Source organism: Amblyomma mixtum, chromosome 10 (genome assembly GCF_055824585.1).
Source record: "Amblyomma mixtum isolate Tamu chromosome 10, ASM5582458v1, whole genome shotgun sequence".
In the NCBI taxonomy this organism is placed as follows: Eukaryota; Metazoa; Arthropoda; class Arachnida; order Ixodida; family Ixodidae; genus Amblyomma; species Amblyomma mixtum.
The window spans coordinates 117171710-117190373 of NC_143021.1; the positions used below are offsets into that span (position 1 = coordinate 117171710).

At 49.2% G+C, this 18664-nt stretch overlaps 1 protein-coding gene across 1 annotated transcript in view; it reads right to left on the bottom strand.

Moving 5' to 3' along the window:
* Nucleotides 1-1033: 1033 nt before the first annotated feature.
* The window catches only part of LOC149326757 (ATP-binding cassette sub-family C member 1-like), an 80682-nt gene continuing 63051 nt past the window's right edge, over nt 1034-18664 (bottom strand). The window contains exons 23-29 of the mRNA XM_089563813.1: nt 13163-13289; nt 12283-12384; nt 9572-9718; nt 6546-6704; nt 5869-6035; nt 4516-4710; nt 1034-1295 (exon numbers count right to left, since the gene is read on the bottom strand). Coding sequence (XP_089419939.1) covers nt 1184-1295; nt 4516-4710; nt 5869-6035; nt 6546-6704; nt 9572-9718; nt 12283-12384; nt 13163-13289 — 1009 coding nt within the window. The 3' untranslated portion in view covers nt 1034-1183. The remainder of the gene's footprint in view (nt 1296-4515; nt 4711-5868; nt 6036-6545; nt 6705-9571; nt 9719-12282; nt 12385-13162; nt 13290-18664) is intronic.

Consider the following 18664-nt stretch of genomic DNA (forward strand, 5'->3'; position numbering starts at 1 on the left):
TGTGCGAACGACTTCGTCCTCTTAGGCATTCCGCCGTCGTTGGTCACGTGTGTCGCTACAGGTTAACACGTGCATCTCCTAGGCGGAAAAAACTTGGGCGATCCTAATTAAATCGTCTGGAGGAGTTGGCAGCAAAACGTTCGTTACATCCCATGTCCAGACACAAAAATTCGATATACTCGAAGTTACAAGGGAGTTTGCTACAACCAAGGGCGGCACATTAAAGTTCGTTGTATCCGAGGTAGTGTACCAAGCTCGTATAGATAGCATAGCAAGTTCGTTCGTAGCCCGGAGGGCAGGACGCCAGCTGCCACTTGCTACTGACAGCCTGCGCGCTTGCCACTTCCGCTTGCAGGCACCCTTGTAACGCGAACGCATCAATAAGGAAGGCTCTCCCAGGCCACACGCACCACTTCCTAAAGAAATATTGCGTTACCAGGAAATAAAAGGCGCGGTAACACCCATGTCGGTGGACACCTTAACCGCGCCGCGAGGGAAGGGACAGCGAATAGGTGCCGTAGTAAAAGGTTTAAATAATTTCGGCCACCTGGGAATTGCACAGCACACGGGCGCCTTTTGCGGACGGTCGAATTCGAACCCGGGATCTCTGGCTCAGTAGCCGAGAGCGCTAACTGCCGAACCACCGCCTCGGGTGCCACTCAGTGCCGTTCACTACCTTCAGCCTCCGCTTTCCTCTCACTTACGGATACACCGCTGTAGCAACCTAGGCGTAGGCCCTGCCAGCTGCACGATGGGATATTTTTTGTCCACAAATTTTCTTGAACTACGAAGATCGAGAAAGCTGCGCACCTTTCATTCTTACTGCTTAGGTTGAAGGTAGTGAGCCTTAAGTGGCACGATTTACTCATTGTTCAGTTGCATCAAGAAATATGAACATCTGCGCCGATTCTAACGGCTCTGGGTCCTCTTCAAAAGCACTGAACCGCGTTTTACCTTCCGTAGTTTCTAGCCGTTCAACAAACAAAGTACGCTTCAACGCAGTGCACGTATGGCTTTTCAAGGAAGTGCACCGTAAAACAGGAGGAGTTTTATTCTCATGCCCATCTAAAACACTGGGCGTAAAAGCGTTTTGTAAGCGCATAAAAACAGACATAACAATAACTCAAGGCGAACATTTGTAAGGCTTAATAAAAACAAGCGCCTAGGGCGACAGAAGCGCCGCTCAGACAAGATTGGCGTCCTTGGCCAGCTGGTAGAAGACGGACGTCTGTTGCTTGAGAAGTTCGCGAGGGGCGTCGAACTCCACGATATGACCGCGGTCCAGGACCATGATCCTGCAATGCACGAATGCGACAAGTCACGTTTCCCATTCGAGAGAGACTCCTGCAATGCACGAATGCGACAAGTCACGTTTCCCATTCGAGAGAGACTCCTGCAATGCACGAATGCGACAAGTCACGTTTCCCATTCGAGAGAGACTCCTGGGAACCGGAGTCACACAGAGCCATCATACACACATTTAGCCACAAGGCGGTGCTCTTGCAATCGGCGCTCGACCATGCAAAAAGAGGCACAAGTGCAATCTCTTTGTGAAACTGTGCGATTATCTACGGCGGGAAATATTCTGCTAATGCCATAAATTTCGTGCTGTCGTTCTAGCCTGTTTGTATAACTTGGCGCACCTGTAATATTTCCCCATGTACGCCTATGAATATTAAGCTTGATTGCGTTCAATGAGAATGTCTACAAGATATGTAGAAGATCCCTGCTTTTAATCCAGACATATATAGTTGTTTCAATGAAAAGCTGAATGTTAACGCCCTTCAACCTAGCAAATATAGGGGCAACAACCTTCGTCAAGCTGCTAATAAGTAGCTTTTGTTGCTTGCCCTCGCATTTTTGTACTGTTGTAAAAAATGCGAAATAAATCGAATTGAATTAACAGACTGATCGGTTTTAAGAAGCGAGGAGGTTGCGGGTTCGAATCCAACCGGCGGCATATGGTTTTAGTGCGTAGCAATTCTAGCCGCCATCACCGATTTTACCGATGTCTGTCCGAGGCCGCTCTCTCTCTGCGTGAACTTGAAGAGCGAAAAAAGGTGGCGACGCGCGTCACACGGCTCCCTGAGGAGGAGGAGGAGCGGAAGCACGGCTGCAGCCAATGAGCGAGTGGCGCGCATCAGAGTTGCGGGCGTCGCGGCTGTTACCGGGCGCTGCTGCACAAGCGTGTTACAAACAAAACCACTGAGTGCACTGCTGGTTCCAGCAGCATCCGAGGAGGAAACCAGTGAGTGCCCTGCTGGAACCATTACAGCCAGCAGGCTCCCTGTTGGGACCAGCAGGAAACCAGTGAGCGCCTTGTTAGGACCAGTAGAAAACCAGCAAACTACCTGCTTGTTCCATCAGCACCAGCAGGAAACTAGAAACTTACTTGCTGGTTCTATCAGAGCCAGCAGGAAACCAGCAAAAAATTTTCATCTGGGTCAGGAGCAAAGACAGTAGTCGCTTGCGCGCCCTGAACTGCGGCCTCTCCTGTCGCGTCCGTCGCCCCTCAGTCTTCACGGACAGCAGACGTGCACGCACCGTGCTTCCTAGACCTCGGCTGCGAGCCGCTGGCCGCATCGTTATGCAGCTTGTGCTCACCTTAACGGGCGCTCGCCTTCAAGCGCACTTCCTTACTCTGCGATTAGCATTCTTCGTCTTGGGGACCTTTCACGGCTCTATATTTGGGGACACCGAAACTAGAGCAAGTACTTTGCTGATGCCATGCATTCTCATCACATGTAGAAGAGTATAGCAGGGGTGAGCAGTGCCAGAGTACCTACTTCGCGTTTGATTAAACGTGGAAATCGGGTCTTTTTTTTTCCTATACTACCTAATAATTTATTTTTCAGCCATTAAATGATTGCACTATTAATTCAAAGAAGTGGAAATATTCCCCTATGATTTGTTGTTTCGGTGTCTGTTCGCTTCCCTCATATGTATGCCATAACGACATAACGACATTTCTCTCCTTGTCTGCCGAATACGACGAAGGTTACACAAGCGCAACAAGACAAGAGAAAGAGCGGCTTCTGTGTCTCTCCTTTAAAATTACGCAGGGGAAGAGCGCAGGCACAGTCGCATTCATATTCGTCAGGAATACAACGCAGCGCAACTTAAGATAAGGGAGAGGAAAAGGCTGAACACCACCGCGGTTGTGTCCCGTCTTTTCGTTGTTTCGTTGTGCTGCGATATATCCCTAGTTGTCATGAATTACCAACTATCCTGGTCAGCCACGCTCCATATTCGTGACTGCAAGTATAATCAGCGCACTGCGGGGAGACAGCAGCCTCAGAAGTAGAAAACACAGGTGAGTTCGCCGAGGCACTCGACAAAAGTCTCTTGAGCACGCAAGAAGTCGCAAGTTCCGTCATGTCTTGTACGCACAGCGCCGACATCTCAAAAGCTGCGCTGCCCGAATTCATCGGTTTCAAAGACGAGTCTGATATGAATAGAGGTATTAGATGATGTCGCTGGTAGTCACGGGTGGCATCAAGAGCTGTACGTAAAAAGCAGGCTTTGGGGTTCACCTCATGCCTGGAGCTGGTACGATTAACAGTACGTTTTGCTGGGCTATTGGTGTGACATTGTGTAAAATTTAGCGCTGTTTTTACTTTCCTGAACACAAACCACCAGCGCCCGTCCTGTGTCTTTCTGTGTGGTTTGTGTAAAATTTAGCGCTGTTTTTATTTTCCTGTGCTAGTACGAAGGGCTTAAATGCACAACGGTCGTCCCTGTAATTTCCGCGTGTACGTATAGCAATATTATCTTCGTTGCACTGCCCTGGGCGCAATTAAATTAAAATGCATCGACTTATACCAAATACCAAAAGACACAACCAAAACAAACTAGATAGTGCTTCTGCTAACACAGGTAGAATCTGTTACTATTTAGAAGCAGAAATTCTAAGCAACCTCTTAACACACCATCCGCCTACCAAAAAAGCTAGTACTCACATTGTCGACGTTAAACTAACAGTCCGGTAAAGGCATATTTTTGCGTAAGGCACGCGCTTATTACGAATAGCCTGAAAAGTCATTATCATCATCAGCCTGACTACACCCACTGTAGGGCAAAGGCCTCTCCCATGTCTCTCCAATTAACCCTGTCCTTTGCCAGTTGCGGCCACCGTATCCCCGCAGACTTCTTAATCTCGTCCACCCACCTAACTTTCTGCCATCCCCTGCTACGTTTGCCTTCTCTTGAAATATACTCCGCTACCCTTAAAGACAAGCAGCTATCTTGCCTTCACATTACATGCCCTGCCCAAGCCCATTCCTTCCTCTCGATTTCGACTAGGATGCCATTAACCCGCGTTGGTTCCCTCACCCACTCCGCACGCTTCTAATCTCTTAACGTTACACCTATCATTTTTCTTTCCATAGCTCGCTGCGTTGTTCTCAACTTAAGCTGAACCCTCTTTGTCAGCCTCCACGTTTCTGCCCCATAGGTGAGTACCGGTAAGATACAGCTGTTGTATACTGTTGTACTGTTGTTGTACTCTGCACTTGCCTATCGTAGTCGAGCACGGTGTTGAGGCGGTGCGCGATGGTGATGATGGTGCAGTCTTCGAACTCCCGCCGAATGGTCGCCTGGATGAGGTCGTCCGTCTCCATGTCCACGGCGGCCGTCGCCTCGTCCAGGATCAGGATGCGAGACTTGCGCAGCAGGGCTCGCGCCAGGCACACCAGTTGGCGCTGGCCCACACTGCGCCGGAGGAGCAGGATTGGGGGGAGGGGGGGGGGGGGGGCATTGAGAAACTCCCCGAGGAGGAGACATCGGTGCCCCGTAACACATGCACGAAATAGGATCCCCTCGACTCCGGAGACCGGGGCATTGTAAACATTTTTGCTTTCCCACACGCAAGTACAAGTCTGAGAACGCCATTGCAGGTCAACGCATTCCGTGCTTCAACGAGATGTATGTAATCTTAACAATATGCGGGACAGCACAGCAATCATTTTCCTTGACACCAAGCCCGTTTACACTCCTGCGTCGCGGTGGACTACGTGCATATACGTGCCGGCTCCGGGGAGGCGTAAAGGCGACTTATTTCGAAATGACCAGCGCGAAAACTGACGCAGACAACAGAAGAAACACAGACGACAGGACGGGCGCTGTGATCCATATTTCGCTGAGATCCATAAACGCTTGAGGAGAGGGTTGACAACATTGAATACTGCGAGGATCTTCACCTGAGCAATTCAAAATTCATTTGTAGCGATGAAAAAAGCTGCTTAGCTTCCACGTGTGAAAAAAGCCATTACCAACACCCAAGAGAGATTCACATGTCTTATAACTCGACTTGAGTATGGAGTGCGGCGGTTGGCGAAGTGATTTCACCAACAACATGAAGCTTCGAAGGAGAATACTGTCACGTTGTAGTGACGGCAATCCAGCAGTCAGGACAACAGCAACAAGCCTTGCAAACGAAGCTCTTTATTTGGGCTGACTTGCGCCCGCAAAAGCACTGAATCACTCGGCGGCGGCGTAAGCAACAAACGTGCTCGTCAGTCGTCGAACTACGAATGCCCGCTGCTCGCGGCATCGTTCAATTTAAAGCCGGCAAGGAAACTTCGAGATAACAGGTCGAGATCATCTAGAGTAATCTAGAAACACGTAGATGCAGCTGTTCATGGCTGCGAACAATCGAGATTAGTCCGGTCGCTTCTCGCGTCACGAACAAAAATGATAACACCCCTTTTCTGCGTCCTTGCGCGAACGAACGGACGCTACAATGATACGTGGCAATACTGTTCACCACATATTTTAGCAGTGGGAAAGGTCACGGTATTTAGTTCTGAACTTAGTGCTTTACCACACTTCATTTTGATGACCTCTCAACTCTGCAGTCAAAGACCATACCTGATGTTGTCTCCACCTTCGGTGATGTTGTGCTCAAGGCCTTTCTCCAGGCCGGCCACATACTCCTTGAGGTGTGAGTGTTCAAGTGCGCGCCACAGCTCGTCGTCACCCAACTTGTCGAAGGGATCCAAGTTAGAACGGAGAGTACCGCTGAACAGCACAGGGTCCTAGGGGTCAGGAAATCCTTATTAACAAAAGTTGCCAAAGCACAACATTTAGCCAAGCAGTATTGTAGCAACTATGGTGACGTTACGCTTGTGGCCACTGGCGGGAACTTCCTGTTGCTTCTTCCACTGTTTTATCGTTACGGTTGCAAACGACTTGTGCTACGTCTTAACTGGGCGTATATTGTAGCTTGGGCATGCTGCCAAGAATTCTGTTTTGGGGTCATTAATCACGGTGCAGGTTTCAGAACCGAAGCGATGAAAGCACAAACCAAGCATTTCTTCAGAACACCCCGTCCAGAACGCATAATTGCTTATCCTGAACTTCGCCCAAAGAGTGACAAAAAAAGCTCCCAGATGCGCGTCCCACTAACCTCACGGAACGCCGCTGCACATACGACATCATCGGACAACCCCGATGTTTTACTGAAGTGGCAGTTTTGGAAAGCTTTCTGCACTCTCAGTTTAAACCAAATTTTTCAATGCCGTGACAAGCAGTGGGGCGAAACTTGCCTGCGGGATGATTGTGAGCTTGGAGCGCAGGTCGTACAGACCCAGGTAGGAGATGTCGACGCCGTCAATGCAGATGGCGCCACCGGCCGCCTCGATGAGACGGAAGAGGGAGAGCGTGAGTGAAGACTTGCCGGCGCCCGTACGGCCCACGATGCCGATCTGACGGAGAGAGAGGGAAAGCAGTGGACTCTTAATGCAAAAGCAATTAGGTTGTCTCGGTTCCTCGGTAAACAAACTTCCCGTTTGGATTAAGGGTCATGGCGTCTTCAGCACCGCCAAATTTGAAAATGAGGATTATAATGTCCGGTACCTTTCATTGGATTATGAGATTATATTGACCCTACCCAGCGGTTCACTAATCCATGCACTTACCCTCCGATCCTTCGTATTCGACCAAATAATCATCATACCATATCATTATGTTCATTCAGCACTCATTCCCGAACTTCCTCAGAAATACCTTGGCATTCTCCAGCCATGCTTATCATGGGTTGCTTATTTTAAATATATGCTCCCAGGCCTCCGGCACTCATGGTCATTTATGACGAAGCGTAAAACCGGCATCACCTGAAATCATGCAACTGGCTTATCATACCTATGTAGTACGTCCGAAACGAATACGCTTCATCCATTTGGCGTTCTTCACAAGCATGCCTCACCAATAAACTAGAAGGACAAGGACGTAAACGGCGGAGTGAGGACAGCACAAGTGCTCAAGTTACACGTTCTTCCCCCGCATTATGCAATGCCTACGGTCCGTAAAACTTTGATAAAAGAATTTCATTTCATTTATCGCTCACAAATCTGCACTAGTACACCTGAATTCATTTTCTGGGGTAGGTCTACTTCCAAATGCTGTAGCATTTTATTCAAGAATGTACTTAAGAAAGCCCCAGGTTGTTTTCCAAATTAGCCTCACGGCGCCACAAGACGGTTTCCTGCTAGAAGGAGCTCCGCAAAGAAGACCCCATAACAGACAGCTGAACTAGTTTGTTGCACAGAACACCGTGCGACATTCTACCAGCCCTAAATGTCAAGGACTGAAGGCATGAGGCGTGCACCACAGACGCCAGCGTTCGCATTTGTGAGATGGGGTATGCCAGCACTGTGTATACTTGTGGCCTTTTGTCCCTGTTTAGCTGTGACACTGTCTCGCCGACCTCTAAATGTAGGCGGAGTCGGAACAAAATCTCCATGGGATCTGTCCCTGCCTACGGGCTGTGACGATAATAAGCGCTTCCTCCAGATATTTCGGCTGAGAAGCAGAGCATCCACATGCTTTAATGCCTCCCAATCAACAGACACGTGCAAACACGCCCTCTCCCAATGAATGCTTCAAGTCACTCAAAATCCTACATACGACAGTTCCCAGAAGCAATAGTACTAACATGTTTCCTCGAAAATGGCAGTTATTCTCACAGCGGCAAAACAAAATACGCACGTACGAGAACAATGGCGTGGTACTTTGAACGGAATAATAAATAACTGACGTTAGAATGACAGAAGCCAACAGCCAACAGAATGATGATTTGAAACGTTTACGGGTTTTGTGAGTGACAGTGAGTATCCAGAGTCCAATTCACGTTCATCGCACACTGCCGAGGTTTGCAATGTGCATTAATAAGAAAGTAGCGCACCCGAAAAAGTGAGAAAATCCTCATACGGCGTTTTCCATTTCACAGAACTGGGCGCCAGCAAGAACTGATAAAGAAGTGAAAAGGGGGGTCACAACAGAGTGGTGGGTAAAAAGCATTTCAGTCAATTTCTTTGTTATTTTGCACCCATGAACAAACGCGCATTTCGTGCAGTGCTAACTAAAGTGTAGCTTACTACTGGGATATCATGAGTGGTATCCATGGTGAGCTCTCATCTGCATCATGCATGTTGATGCTGCGGTTGCTGCCTTCTCTGAGAAAGCAGCCCTTCCGGTCTTGCACAGATAAGGAGAAGCTGTTGCTCTAGGGCATGCGCGTGCTCAGTGACAACGCATCTAGGCCTGGCTCGCGTTCGAGCCGCCCTGGCGGAAGGATACCGCGTTTAGCTGGCTGCTAGGTCGTACGGAACTGGGCTTTGCCCGCGAACGGTACAGCGGGTTCCACGAGCCTTACCCAAGCGCACACCTCTGAAGAAAGCCGGGCGCCAGTTTGGGGGACGCTTGTACCCATTTTTACCTGTGGATTTCGGCATGTTTTGCTTGTAACCTTTCTTGCATACCCGCCTCTCCGAAGGGGGCTCATTAAATTACTTAACTACTTTTGCAGCAAGATGCCCGGTTGGCATTCGTTGTTACTAAGGCCACAGGGAAGGTCATGAGGTGGAAAGTGGGTAGGAAAAGCAAGGAGTGAGAAAGTACGTTGGGCCATCTGGTGCCTACTGCCATGACGGGTGAGCAGGACGGCAAGAGAAGATACCTTCTCCAGTTTTCGCGCTTTTAACTTTGGTCTGCTGGTACCGCCGCCATATCATTTACGACGGTTCTGCCATCAACGGCTTTTTCCATCACCGATGCCGTGCGCTTGGTAAGGTATCCATTACCCAACTCTCCACAAAACGCATCGGAGCACGCATTCCTAATAAATAGCAGTCGTTTATTGACAGCGGACAGTATGCGACAAAAAACATGAATTACCGATTGGACGTCAAAGCCGCGAGTTATACTGGGTTGGCCGAATTCCAGAAAACGGCGCAGCAGGCGAGATAGGGAAGCAATAATTGAAACATGCAGACGGTACCAGCTCGACCAGTTCGCAGTCAACGGCTCTAAGTTCTCTGTACCGTCCATTTCACTGTTCAGTGCAATTTTTGTGCGTTGACAACTATTTCAAACCCCAGTTTTGATAGATCGGGGGGGTCAGCTTTTAGAAATCATTCTAAAATCAAGTAATTAAGCAGCACAGCCTGGCCAGATAACGAAAACAGACGGGAAAAGCAGCTTCCTAAATTACTGCGTTGAAGTGCGCTTGTTTGGTTCGAATTCTGGCAGAGCAAATATCGAGGGTGACCGCATCGCAGCGTGAGGATCTTGCCTTCTCTCCGGGACTGATGTCGCAGCTGATGCCCTTGAGGACGAGTTCGAGGTCCTCCCTGTAGCGAGTAGAGTAGCCGTCGTACACCACTCGGCCCGCCGTGGGCCACGAGTCGTCCGGCCTGAAGTCTGGCCTCTCCCACGGTGCCTGACGGGAAGGGAGGCAAGAATACAGATATAGTACTGAAGAAATAAACACGTCCAGACAACTCGCATACGAAACCCGCTTAATCAAACCAAATAACTTAACCTAAACTTGCTTCAGCTGCCTGAAATACGATAACGAACCTGTCTTGAGGCAACCGGTACATCGGTTTTCAAGATCCTCTTTTTAAGGGAAGCACAGCTGACTCAACCGACTGCGTGAAGAGCGCCATCCACTGAAGGAGCGTACCTCTGGCTGCGTAATCTCAATTCGGAGTAAAATGCGCCTCAGTGGCATTAACTTATGCATAAATGCAGTACTAAATGTATCAATTGCAGAAAATTTATTAAGCACCACAAGTAGATCGTTCGGAATTACAAGTTTAGATTTTTCTTGAAAATTAGAACTTAAATCAGATTCAAGGTAATTCGATGCAAGATATTATACTGTCGTATTGCCTTAATAGGGACCTTGTCAAGAAAAAATGTGTGATGCCAGCTTTAGCTCACTACATTTTTCAGTGCGCTAGTGTCATTGGAGAGTCGTTATACGCACTACCAGGGGCCTGTCGCTGGTGTGGCTACTGCATTTGTTCTTTCCATGCACCGCAGTTGGGAGGAAAATAGCTGATGCTCAACCTTCCCAGAACAGCAATCATTATTGGGGTAGCCTGGTTATCTGCTTTCGCAACGTTTAAAGTATGAACTTAAAACACGGCTAAGTTACCACAGGCAGCCTCGACGATATCGCTAACCCACAGAAGGCAGAGGAACTAAAATTTCTATATTCTATGAAGCAGCACGATACGCATCGATGAAGGTCCTAAAGGACATCGTAAATTGCCAGAAAAAAGTCTACTCTCTGTTGCACCAACATTGGGTTGCGGTGGCCATATGCATTCCATATCTGGCGTCGCGTGATAAAGGAATGCGCTATATCGAAACCCTTCCAATGGGTACCACACTGCAAAGTAGGGCAGGGCAGTGAATTCAAGATGGTAAAACTCCTTTATCCCCTATAACCATGTATTTTACCTTACTATTTAGCCCCCACCTGAGTGCAGCCCACCTTGCACAGGCCCGAATTACAACGTGAGGCCTGTCCAGGGGTGTTTGTACGAATCTACCACTTCTCTAACCTCTACATTACCATCCCTGCTTTGAGTCGACTAATTTGTCCTTGCCCTACCATCTACCTGCTGGTGTGGGGCTATATTTTCTAACGATTCATTTTTGTTTTCCATTCCATTCGGTCTTCTGCCATTAACCCCGGGACATAGGCCATAAGGTAAGGCATGGCGCTGGTCCAAGAAGCATGATCCTGTTTGCGTAAACGTCTCCTGCGCCGCCGTCCCACTGGCAGACAAGCGCCGACGCTGATAAATGACTAAGCACGTCTGCGCGTTTGAGACGCCTGACGATCTCTGTCGGCGTTTTCGACAGAAAATCTGGGCGTCGGTTGCGCGAGGAGTTGGCGTAGCGTGGTCCGAGTGACTCGGCTTAACTGGATGGGTCAAGGGAGTACGGCTAGCGGCGGCTGTTTCCTTGCCCACCTTTTGTAGCTTTCGTTAGGATCGACGTACCGTCTCTGCCAAAAGTGATCGAGCGCAGCCGAGCGGTGGGGCTGCTATCTTCGGCGCTGGCCGCTGCTCCCGGCTCCGAGTGTAAACTGGTTGACGTAATCCTGCGGCCTCGCTCAGTATGAAAGCGCTACCTACTTCTACCTATCCTACCTACTTCTTATCACCCAAGGAAGGAGGGCGAAAGCGCGGGCTTACGTCACCCAGTTTACACTCGCGGCCAGGGAACAGCGGTCAGTGCCGTGGACCGCAGCGCCACCGCTGCTCGGTTACTTTTGGCAAAGACGGCGCGTCATGGCAAAATGCAGTGCGAACTGAAATATATTGTTAGAAAATGCGCGCCTTGGTTAAACTAGACGGTAGGAAGACTGTCTCGTACGGGCAGTAGTCTCCCGTTTGAGTCCCGGACCAGTATTCCACCAGTGGGAAGATTTTCGTACACTGAATTGCTTTCTTTTCGGGCCGATTGGCTAAGCTAAGGTAGATGCTAATGAGTAATAACACTGTTAATAAAAATTACTGCACTTCAGACGCACTGCATGCATTAGTACGGGCAGCGTACGCGGCGGAAGCTTACAATCCAGCTCGTTAAGTTACAAGGTACGGGGTACGCTTCTAAGTCTTATAGTGGAGCCCATACGGCATCCGTCAGGACCAAAATTTCTAAAAAACTTAGGACAAAGGTTCTACTTATGTTTAGAGCTTCAGAGGTGCCAGAAGTGCTTCGCTACAAATGTCAAACAAACCCATTCATTTGGGTACGTTTAGCAAACACTTTACGCATGTAAACTTCGATCATTACTCATATCTGAAAAATAGCGCTCTATCTGCCTCCTTAGTCTCCGCCCGTTCTCGTCGTTTCCGCCGTTTTATCACCAACGAAATCACATCCTTTTCGCTCGGTTCATTCAATCCTGTGGGCGTGAGTTCACAGCGCTTAACTTACACGAAGTGCCGGGAATGCAGGGATGGAAGTACGAACTCTTACCTCCTGCGGAGTTCGCGTGTACTCAAAGCACCGCTCGACCGCCACCAAGTTGGTCTCTGTGTCAGACGTCGCCCGAACGAGCATATTCAATGTGGACGTCACCTGCAGAGAGAATGAGAGCGAAAAATAAAGTGATCAAAAGTGTAATTGCCGCATGGCGCTCCCGAACAGGTGAAATCATGATATTGCAGCCAAACGGTGGTTCGACAAGATAACGCACAGTGAACATTACGGTTATTTGTCTTGCAAACTGAACTGTGATGCAATTCAAACTTAACCGCTGCATAAGTAATCACATCAAATTCAATTTGACCATTTCTGCACTTAACTTGTTGCCTAAAAAAATGTATATTTTTTTCGTGCTGCGAAATAACGTGAATGCTGTGAGGAATGGTGTAGAAAACAGCTCCGTAAAAATTTTGACCTGAGACTTTTGTGCAAGATCTAAATCTTGCTCGGTTGATTTATAGGGCTAGGTCTCGAAAAGGAAGTAAGGGCTGAGGTCGTTCCCCTACATGAATCAAGTGTGCGCCCTAACCCTGCTGAAAAAAAGTTCTATGATGCAATAATCTCATAGGGGCTTCATCATAGAATATAATACTATTTGTATGATATATCCTGCAATTTGTATCATTCTTTGACAACTCTATGATGAATATGATTTTATATGGATGTATAACATTTGTGTAATAATTTCCTACGATTTGTATGGTAAGTCCATGATATTTGTATGACAAACTGAATGAGTTTATTGCATCATGCAACTTTTTTCAGCATGGAAGCGCTACATTCTGATAATGTTTCTTCATGTGCTTGCTTCCTAAGCGCTGCACCTGTTCTCGTACAAACCAGCAAAGAGGCAGTTGTTAGTGGCACCCACCGTGAGCGCGTAGCTGACTGAGAGACCGGCGAGGCCGGGCGAGAGCGTCTCCCGGGTGAGCACCGCCAGCAGGGCGGCTATGAAGACGATGCTGTAGCCGAGGAACTCCAGCCGGATGGACAGCCACCTGCAATGCACCGCAACACACGGAGTCCGCAATTCAGCCCGTCCGGGGACCGCCAGTCGCATACGACAGAAACACTGGCAAGGCGTCAAGTGTTCGACCACCACGCTCCACTCGGTAGTGAGGGCGAATGCGACACTCGGCGGCGGCTCTGGACGCAGACACTCACGTTGCCACTGTCACAAACGCTTTGAGCGATGCATTAGGAGCGACGGTAGTGTACAGAAACAAAAAAAATGACGTAAACACTGCGAGCACGGCGTTTTGGGATTGTAAAAATGCACAAGGATTCTACGAGCGCGAGCCCAAGTAACATGAAACAAGCAGTAGACGCCACAAAATCGAGAAACGAGCGCAGTATGGAAAAAGCCCGGTAATAACTTTCCCGAAGTGGCACTGCACAGCAAGATATGGATGGAAAATTAACCCTCCCAAGGAGGAGGAGAAGGAATGTAAGGAAGGGCAGGGAGGTTAAACAGAAGAATAATTGGTTTGCTACCCTACATGAGGGGAGTGGGTCGGTGGATAAAATGAAAGAGAAAGGAGAGTAGCAAATAATTGAAGTCACTCTGAAAAGTAAGCGTTCGTTGAAGTCACAGCCTATCATGGAGGCCAGAAGTTCGCAAGAAGCGGAGTAGTTCTTTGGAGTCCTTCACCGCCGACGGTTGCCGCGGCCAGTGACCGAGAATCTTCACTTCCGTCAGTGGGCGTGGATCTAGACGCTCCAGCGCACGGCTCAGAGACTGCCTTTCGACGCTGTAGGCAGGGCAGTCACAAGGAATGTGGTTTATAGTCTCGTCATACCTGCAGATGGCACATGCAGGGCTATCAGTCATTCCGATTAAGAAAGTAATGGTTGGTGAAAGCTGCTCCAAGGCACAGGCGACACAGCAAAGTTTCTTCACGTCGTGAATTGGAAAATTGGCCGGAATTCCACGCGGCAAGCGTGATGTCCCGCGCAAGTGAGCGAAGCCTGCCCTCCGCGTCTGATCTCGAAATGGAGATCGACACCAAATCGCCGTCGTCATGAGCAGTTCACGCGACCTCATACGCGCGGTGATTGCCTGCTATGCCGCTCTGCCCCGGTAGCCATTGGTACCATGGCATGCCCTGAATTGGTGGCAGAGTGATGTAGTTGTCGAATTTCTGCGACCAGTTGTTCATGGGCTCCGCGGCAAAGAGCAGGTTGTAAGCCTTGGAGGGCAGCTTCAGAATCTGAAAATAGACCACCGCTGAGGGCGCTGCTGACTGATGTGTTCAATGGCGACACGAAGAGCGGTGAATTATGCACCCGTCGAAGAAGTGCGGTGACCTGTCCTAACTAATTTCTGTAGTGCTTGCGGGCATGACCACGGAGCAAGAAGAAGTGATAGAGTTCACTGAGCCGTCGGTGTAAACGTGCACCCGGTTTGCATGGTGCTCATGAAAATATTCAAGAGTGACTTGTTTGAGTTGTATCGGCGATAACTCGGTCTTTTTCCTGATGCCAGGTATTGAAATAAGCACACGGGAATTGTGCAGGCTCCAAAGTTGTGAGGACGGTCTAGAGGTGGGTGTAAACTGCGATGGCAGAATGGCGCAATGTGCATCGATAATGTTTGTAAACGATGTGCGCGGCCTGGAAACGGGAAGACTTCCAAGATTGTGAGTGAGAACCAGGGATATGTGTAGAAAATGTGCCCTCAGTGCGTCAACTGTTAAGTAGGTATACGGATTGGATGCTCCAGGGCGATCAGTACAAATGGGGCCGTAGGGGCACATTTCGCTAGGAAAGTCCGGAGAGCCTGAGCTTGAACGCTTGCACACTCCATATGTTTGTTTTTCGAATGTTTCCAAGTACAGAGAGGCTCTAGCAAAGAAATCCCATAAATATGGCGCTGTAGAGCTGCATCATCGAAAGAACTGGCCCTCCCCACGACTTTGCCCCAAGAAAGGCTAGAAGGCGAGAAATCACTGTCAGTCCCTTTATGTATGAAATATTAGGGGTCCATGATAGATTTCGGTCAATGATTATTCCCGGAAACCGATGGCTCTTTGCGTATGGTACTGCTGTGCCGTTTATGCATACAGTACAATGAGACATGTTCTTGAGTGTAAAGGCAACAAGCGAGCACTTTTCGGTTCAAAATGGTTGGCCTTGCAGGTGGAGGTAGGCCGCAGGAATACTTCACGCCTTTTGAAGACTTGCTCGAACTTGTGGGCACTAACTCCGGCTGCTCAGATACAGATATTGCCCGCATAGATTGAGAGTTGTGCCGACTGGGGTAGTATATCGACAAGCCCGACAAGTGTAAAGTAGAACACCGTTAGGCTAAGCACTCCACCCTGCTGGACTCCACGGGAAGTGAAATGGGAATGTGCTGGGCCATGCTCAGTCTGCACAAAGAGGGATCTGTTGGACAAATATGTGCCTATCCAGCAGAAAACGCGACCACCAGCTTCCAGAGCGTCTAAAATAACTTATTGAATTACGTTGTCGTATGCGCCCTTTATATCCGGGAACAATGCCACGGTCAAGCGCATCAAATGTTTTTGGCGCTGGACGGATGACACCAGGTCGACCACGTTGTCAACTGAAGAGCGTCCACGTCGAAACTCGGACATTATAGCCGAATATATGCGGTAGAGCTCCAGGTACCACTCAATATGTGCAAGTACCATCCCTTCCAGTACTTTGCCAACGCAGCTAGCCAGTGCATTGGGGCGGTATGATGTCAGGTCAAGGGGCGATTTCCCTGGTTTCAGGAGCGGAACTAGACGACTGGACTTCCACTCCTCTGGAACTGTGCCCTCATTCCATGATTTGTTGTAATTCTCCAAAAGGACGCACCTAGCTTCTTGTCCAAGGTTTGCAAGTGCAGTGTGTGGCACACCGTCGTGTCCCGGCGATGATCACAGTCTGCAACAAGCCAGCGCGGCGTCAAGTTCCTGCAGGGAAAAGGCAAGACCCATCCGAAAATACCGAGAAGCGGGAACATCGCTCCAATGCAGCGTTGCAGATGGGGTGGATGGTCCTGCTACCCTAGCGCAGAAATCCTCAGCTACCGCGACCTCGCCACGTCGTTGGTAGAGTGCAAGAAACTTGAAAAGGTGCAGCTGGTGTGCGGAATCCAGATGCGACATTCCAGAACGGCATTCCAGATGCGTGGCAAAGGTTTCCGTGGATCAAGCATTTCGCAGAATGACCTCCAACGTTGTGCCTAGAGGGCTTGAGTTCTGCGCTGATTTTTTTTTTTGCATGCGCCTCTGAGATCAAGGCTCCATTTTGTGCGTCGGTATCTACGCTCTGCCCTCCGTCGCAGTGATCGCTGGTGCTGCAATTCGATATCGAATTCCGTGCACTTTGTAACGGGGGGGAATAACCGTGTCGCGTTTTCCACGGCCTCCATAATTTTCCCTTCCAAACTAATGGATGAACGTTCACTGCAAGCATCTTCCAGAAGTGCTTAAAACACTGCCACACGCATGCGACGCATCGATTGGTCAGAGTTGCATGTGGAAAGACCAGTAATGATCAGATACGCAGGGATATTGCCACTTCCGCGGGCTTCAATATCCGAAAACGGCCGGAAGTTGCTGATAAGGCGTCGAGAAACGAAAGCCAAGTCATGGCAGGTGCTCTAAGTTGTCCCTCGAATATAGGTTGGGCAGGCGCCATTTAGACACTGCAGGTCATGGTCAGAGGCAAAGGACCAGTTTTCGTCCTCTAATGGTCATTTGAACGCCTCCCCACGTGGTGTGGTGAACGTTAAAGTCACCCATGACGATCCAAGGGTCGGGTGTAACCGCCATTATACCCTCCCAAGGTTTGGTTTGGTTTATTGGGGTTTAACGTCCCAAAGCAACTCAGGCTATGAGGGACGCCGTAGTGGAGGGCTCCGGAAATTTCGACCACCTGGGGTTCTTTAACGTGCACTGACATCGCACAGTACACGGGCCTCAGGAATTTCGCCTCCATTGAAATTCAGCCGCCGCGGCCGGGATCGAACCCTCGTCTTTCGGGCCAGCAGCCGAGCGCCGTAACCACTGATCCACCGCGGCGGGGTCCCTCCCAAGGTGTGCGCCCTTTCTGCAGGGTGATTTGGTGGATCACTGGTTTGCTCTCTTCTATATTATAATCAGCCTGGCTATGTGCATCAGGACAAAGGCCTCTCCCATATCTCTCCAAATGCCTTGCCCCGTACTAGCTGCGGCCACACTAGCCCCGAAAACTTTGTTACATCTGCCAACCTAAACAGTTATTAGTAGCGCTTTGTTGCGTATGTGCTTGTGCTCGTGTGTCGTTCCGTGCCAGTCAACGCTTTCCAAAACCTTACGATGCAATACTAACTATAATAGGATGAAAAAACAGCAGTTGCTAACACTGAGCCGTGGTCCGCGGCGTCCTGTATTACTCCGCTGGCCAATCGAAACGGTAAACGAAATCAGCTTTTTAATGTTTGACTACATGAAACAATCCACATATCAAAATTCTAGAGCTCACAATTTTTTTCTTGTGATAAGCTTCTTGTGTAGTCAACAAGAAACTTTTAAGCAGCGTACTACTTTTTCGTCGCGGAGGAGGCTAGATGAGGGCGGAGATTCACTGCAGCCTTACGTTGTATCCGACTATAGCCCCCATTGTAGCTTGTCTTTCTCCCGCCCCCTGCTACGCTTGCCTTCTCTTGGAATACACTCCTTTGCCCTTGAGGACCAGCGGATATCTTGCCCACACCCCTTTCACCCTCTTTATTTCGACTAGAATGTCATTAACCTACGTTTGTTCACTGTCGAGCGCACTGTTCCAGTTAGAGTGAGCAGGAGCCTGAAACAAAGCACGAATGCCACATGTACAGTTACACGCGCGCGTGCCTTATTTCAGCCCTGGCAAGGGTTCTTGTGCATGAAGACAATTTGTTGGGAGAATTTGCAACCTTGTTCTGGAAACTACAGCACGAATGACGAGACAGTGAGGACAACGCAGAGCGCTCGTTTGCCGCAGCCAGCGGAGTATAGCCTTTCAAGAACCGCACAAACATGTTCACATCAAATATCCGCTTTCGGAAGTAACAATATTGCCGCGCAGCTTTGTGTTCATTTTTCACTGGTGCTCTTTGCTTATCGCCGTCGTCACGCAGCCGCATTCTCTGCGAAGTCTATCACGCTCCGCCATTGATCCCGAATAACCGGAGATGAAGGCAAGAATGACCCCACTCGCATCATCGAAAAGAGCTACAAGCACCATTCATTTCGGCTGTCATAATGAAAACGGCTTTAAGATTAACCGCAGTGGCACTCTGAAACGACTTACACTCGCAAGTCCACTACGATACCTTCACAAAATATTTGGCGGCGGAAGCAGTAGCTGCTAGCGAGGAGTCCTTATACTGCGAAAAGTC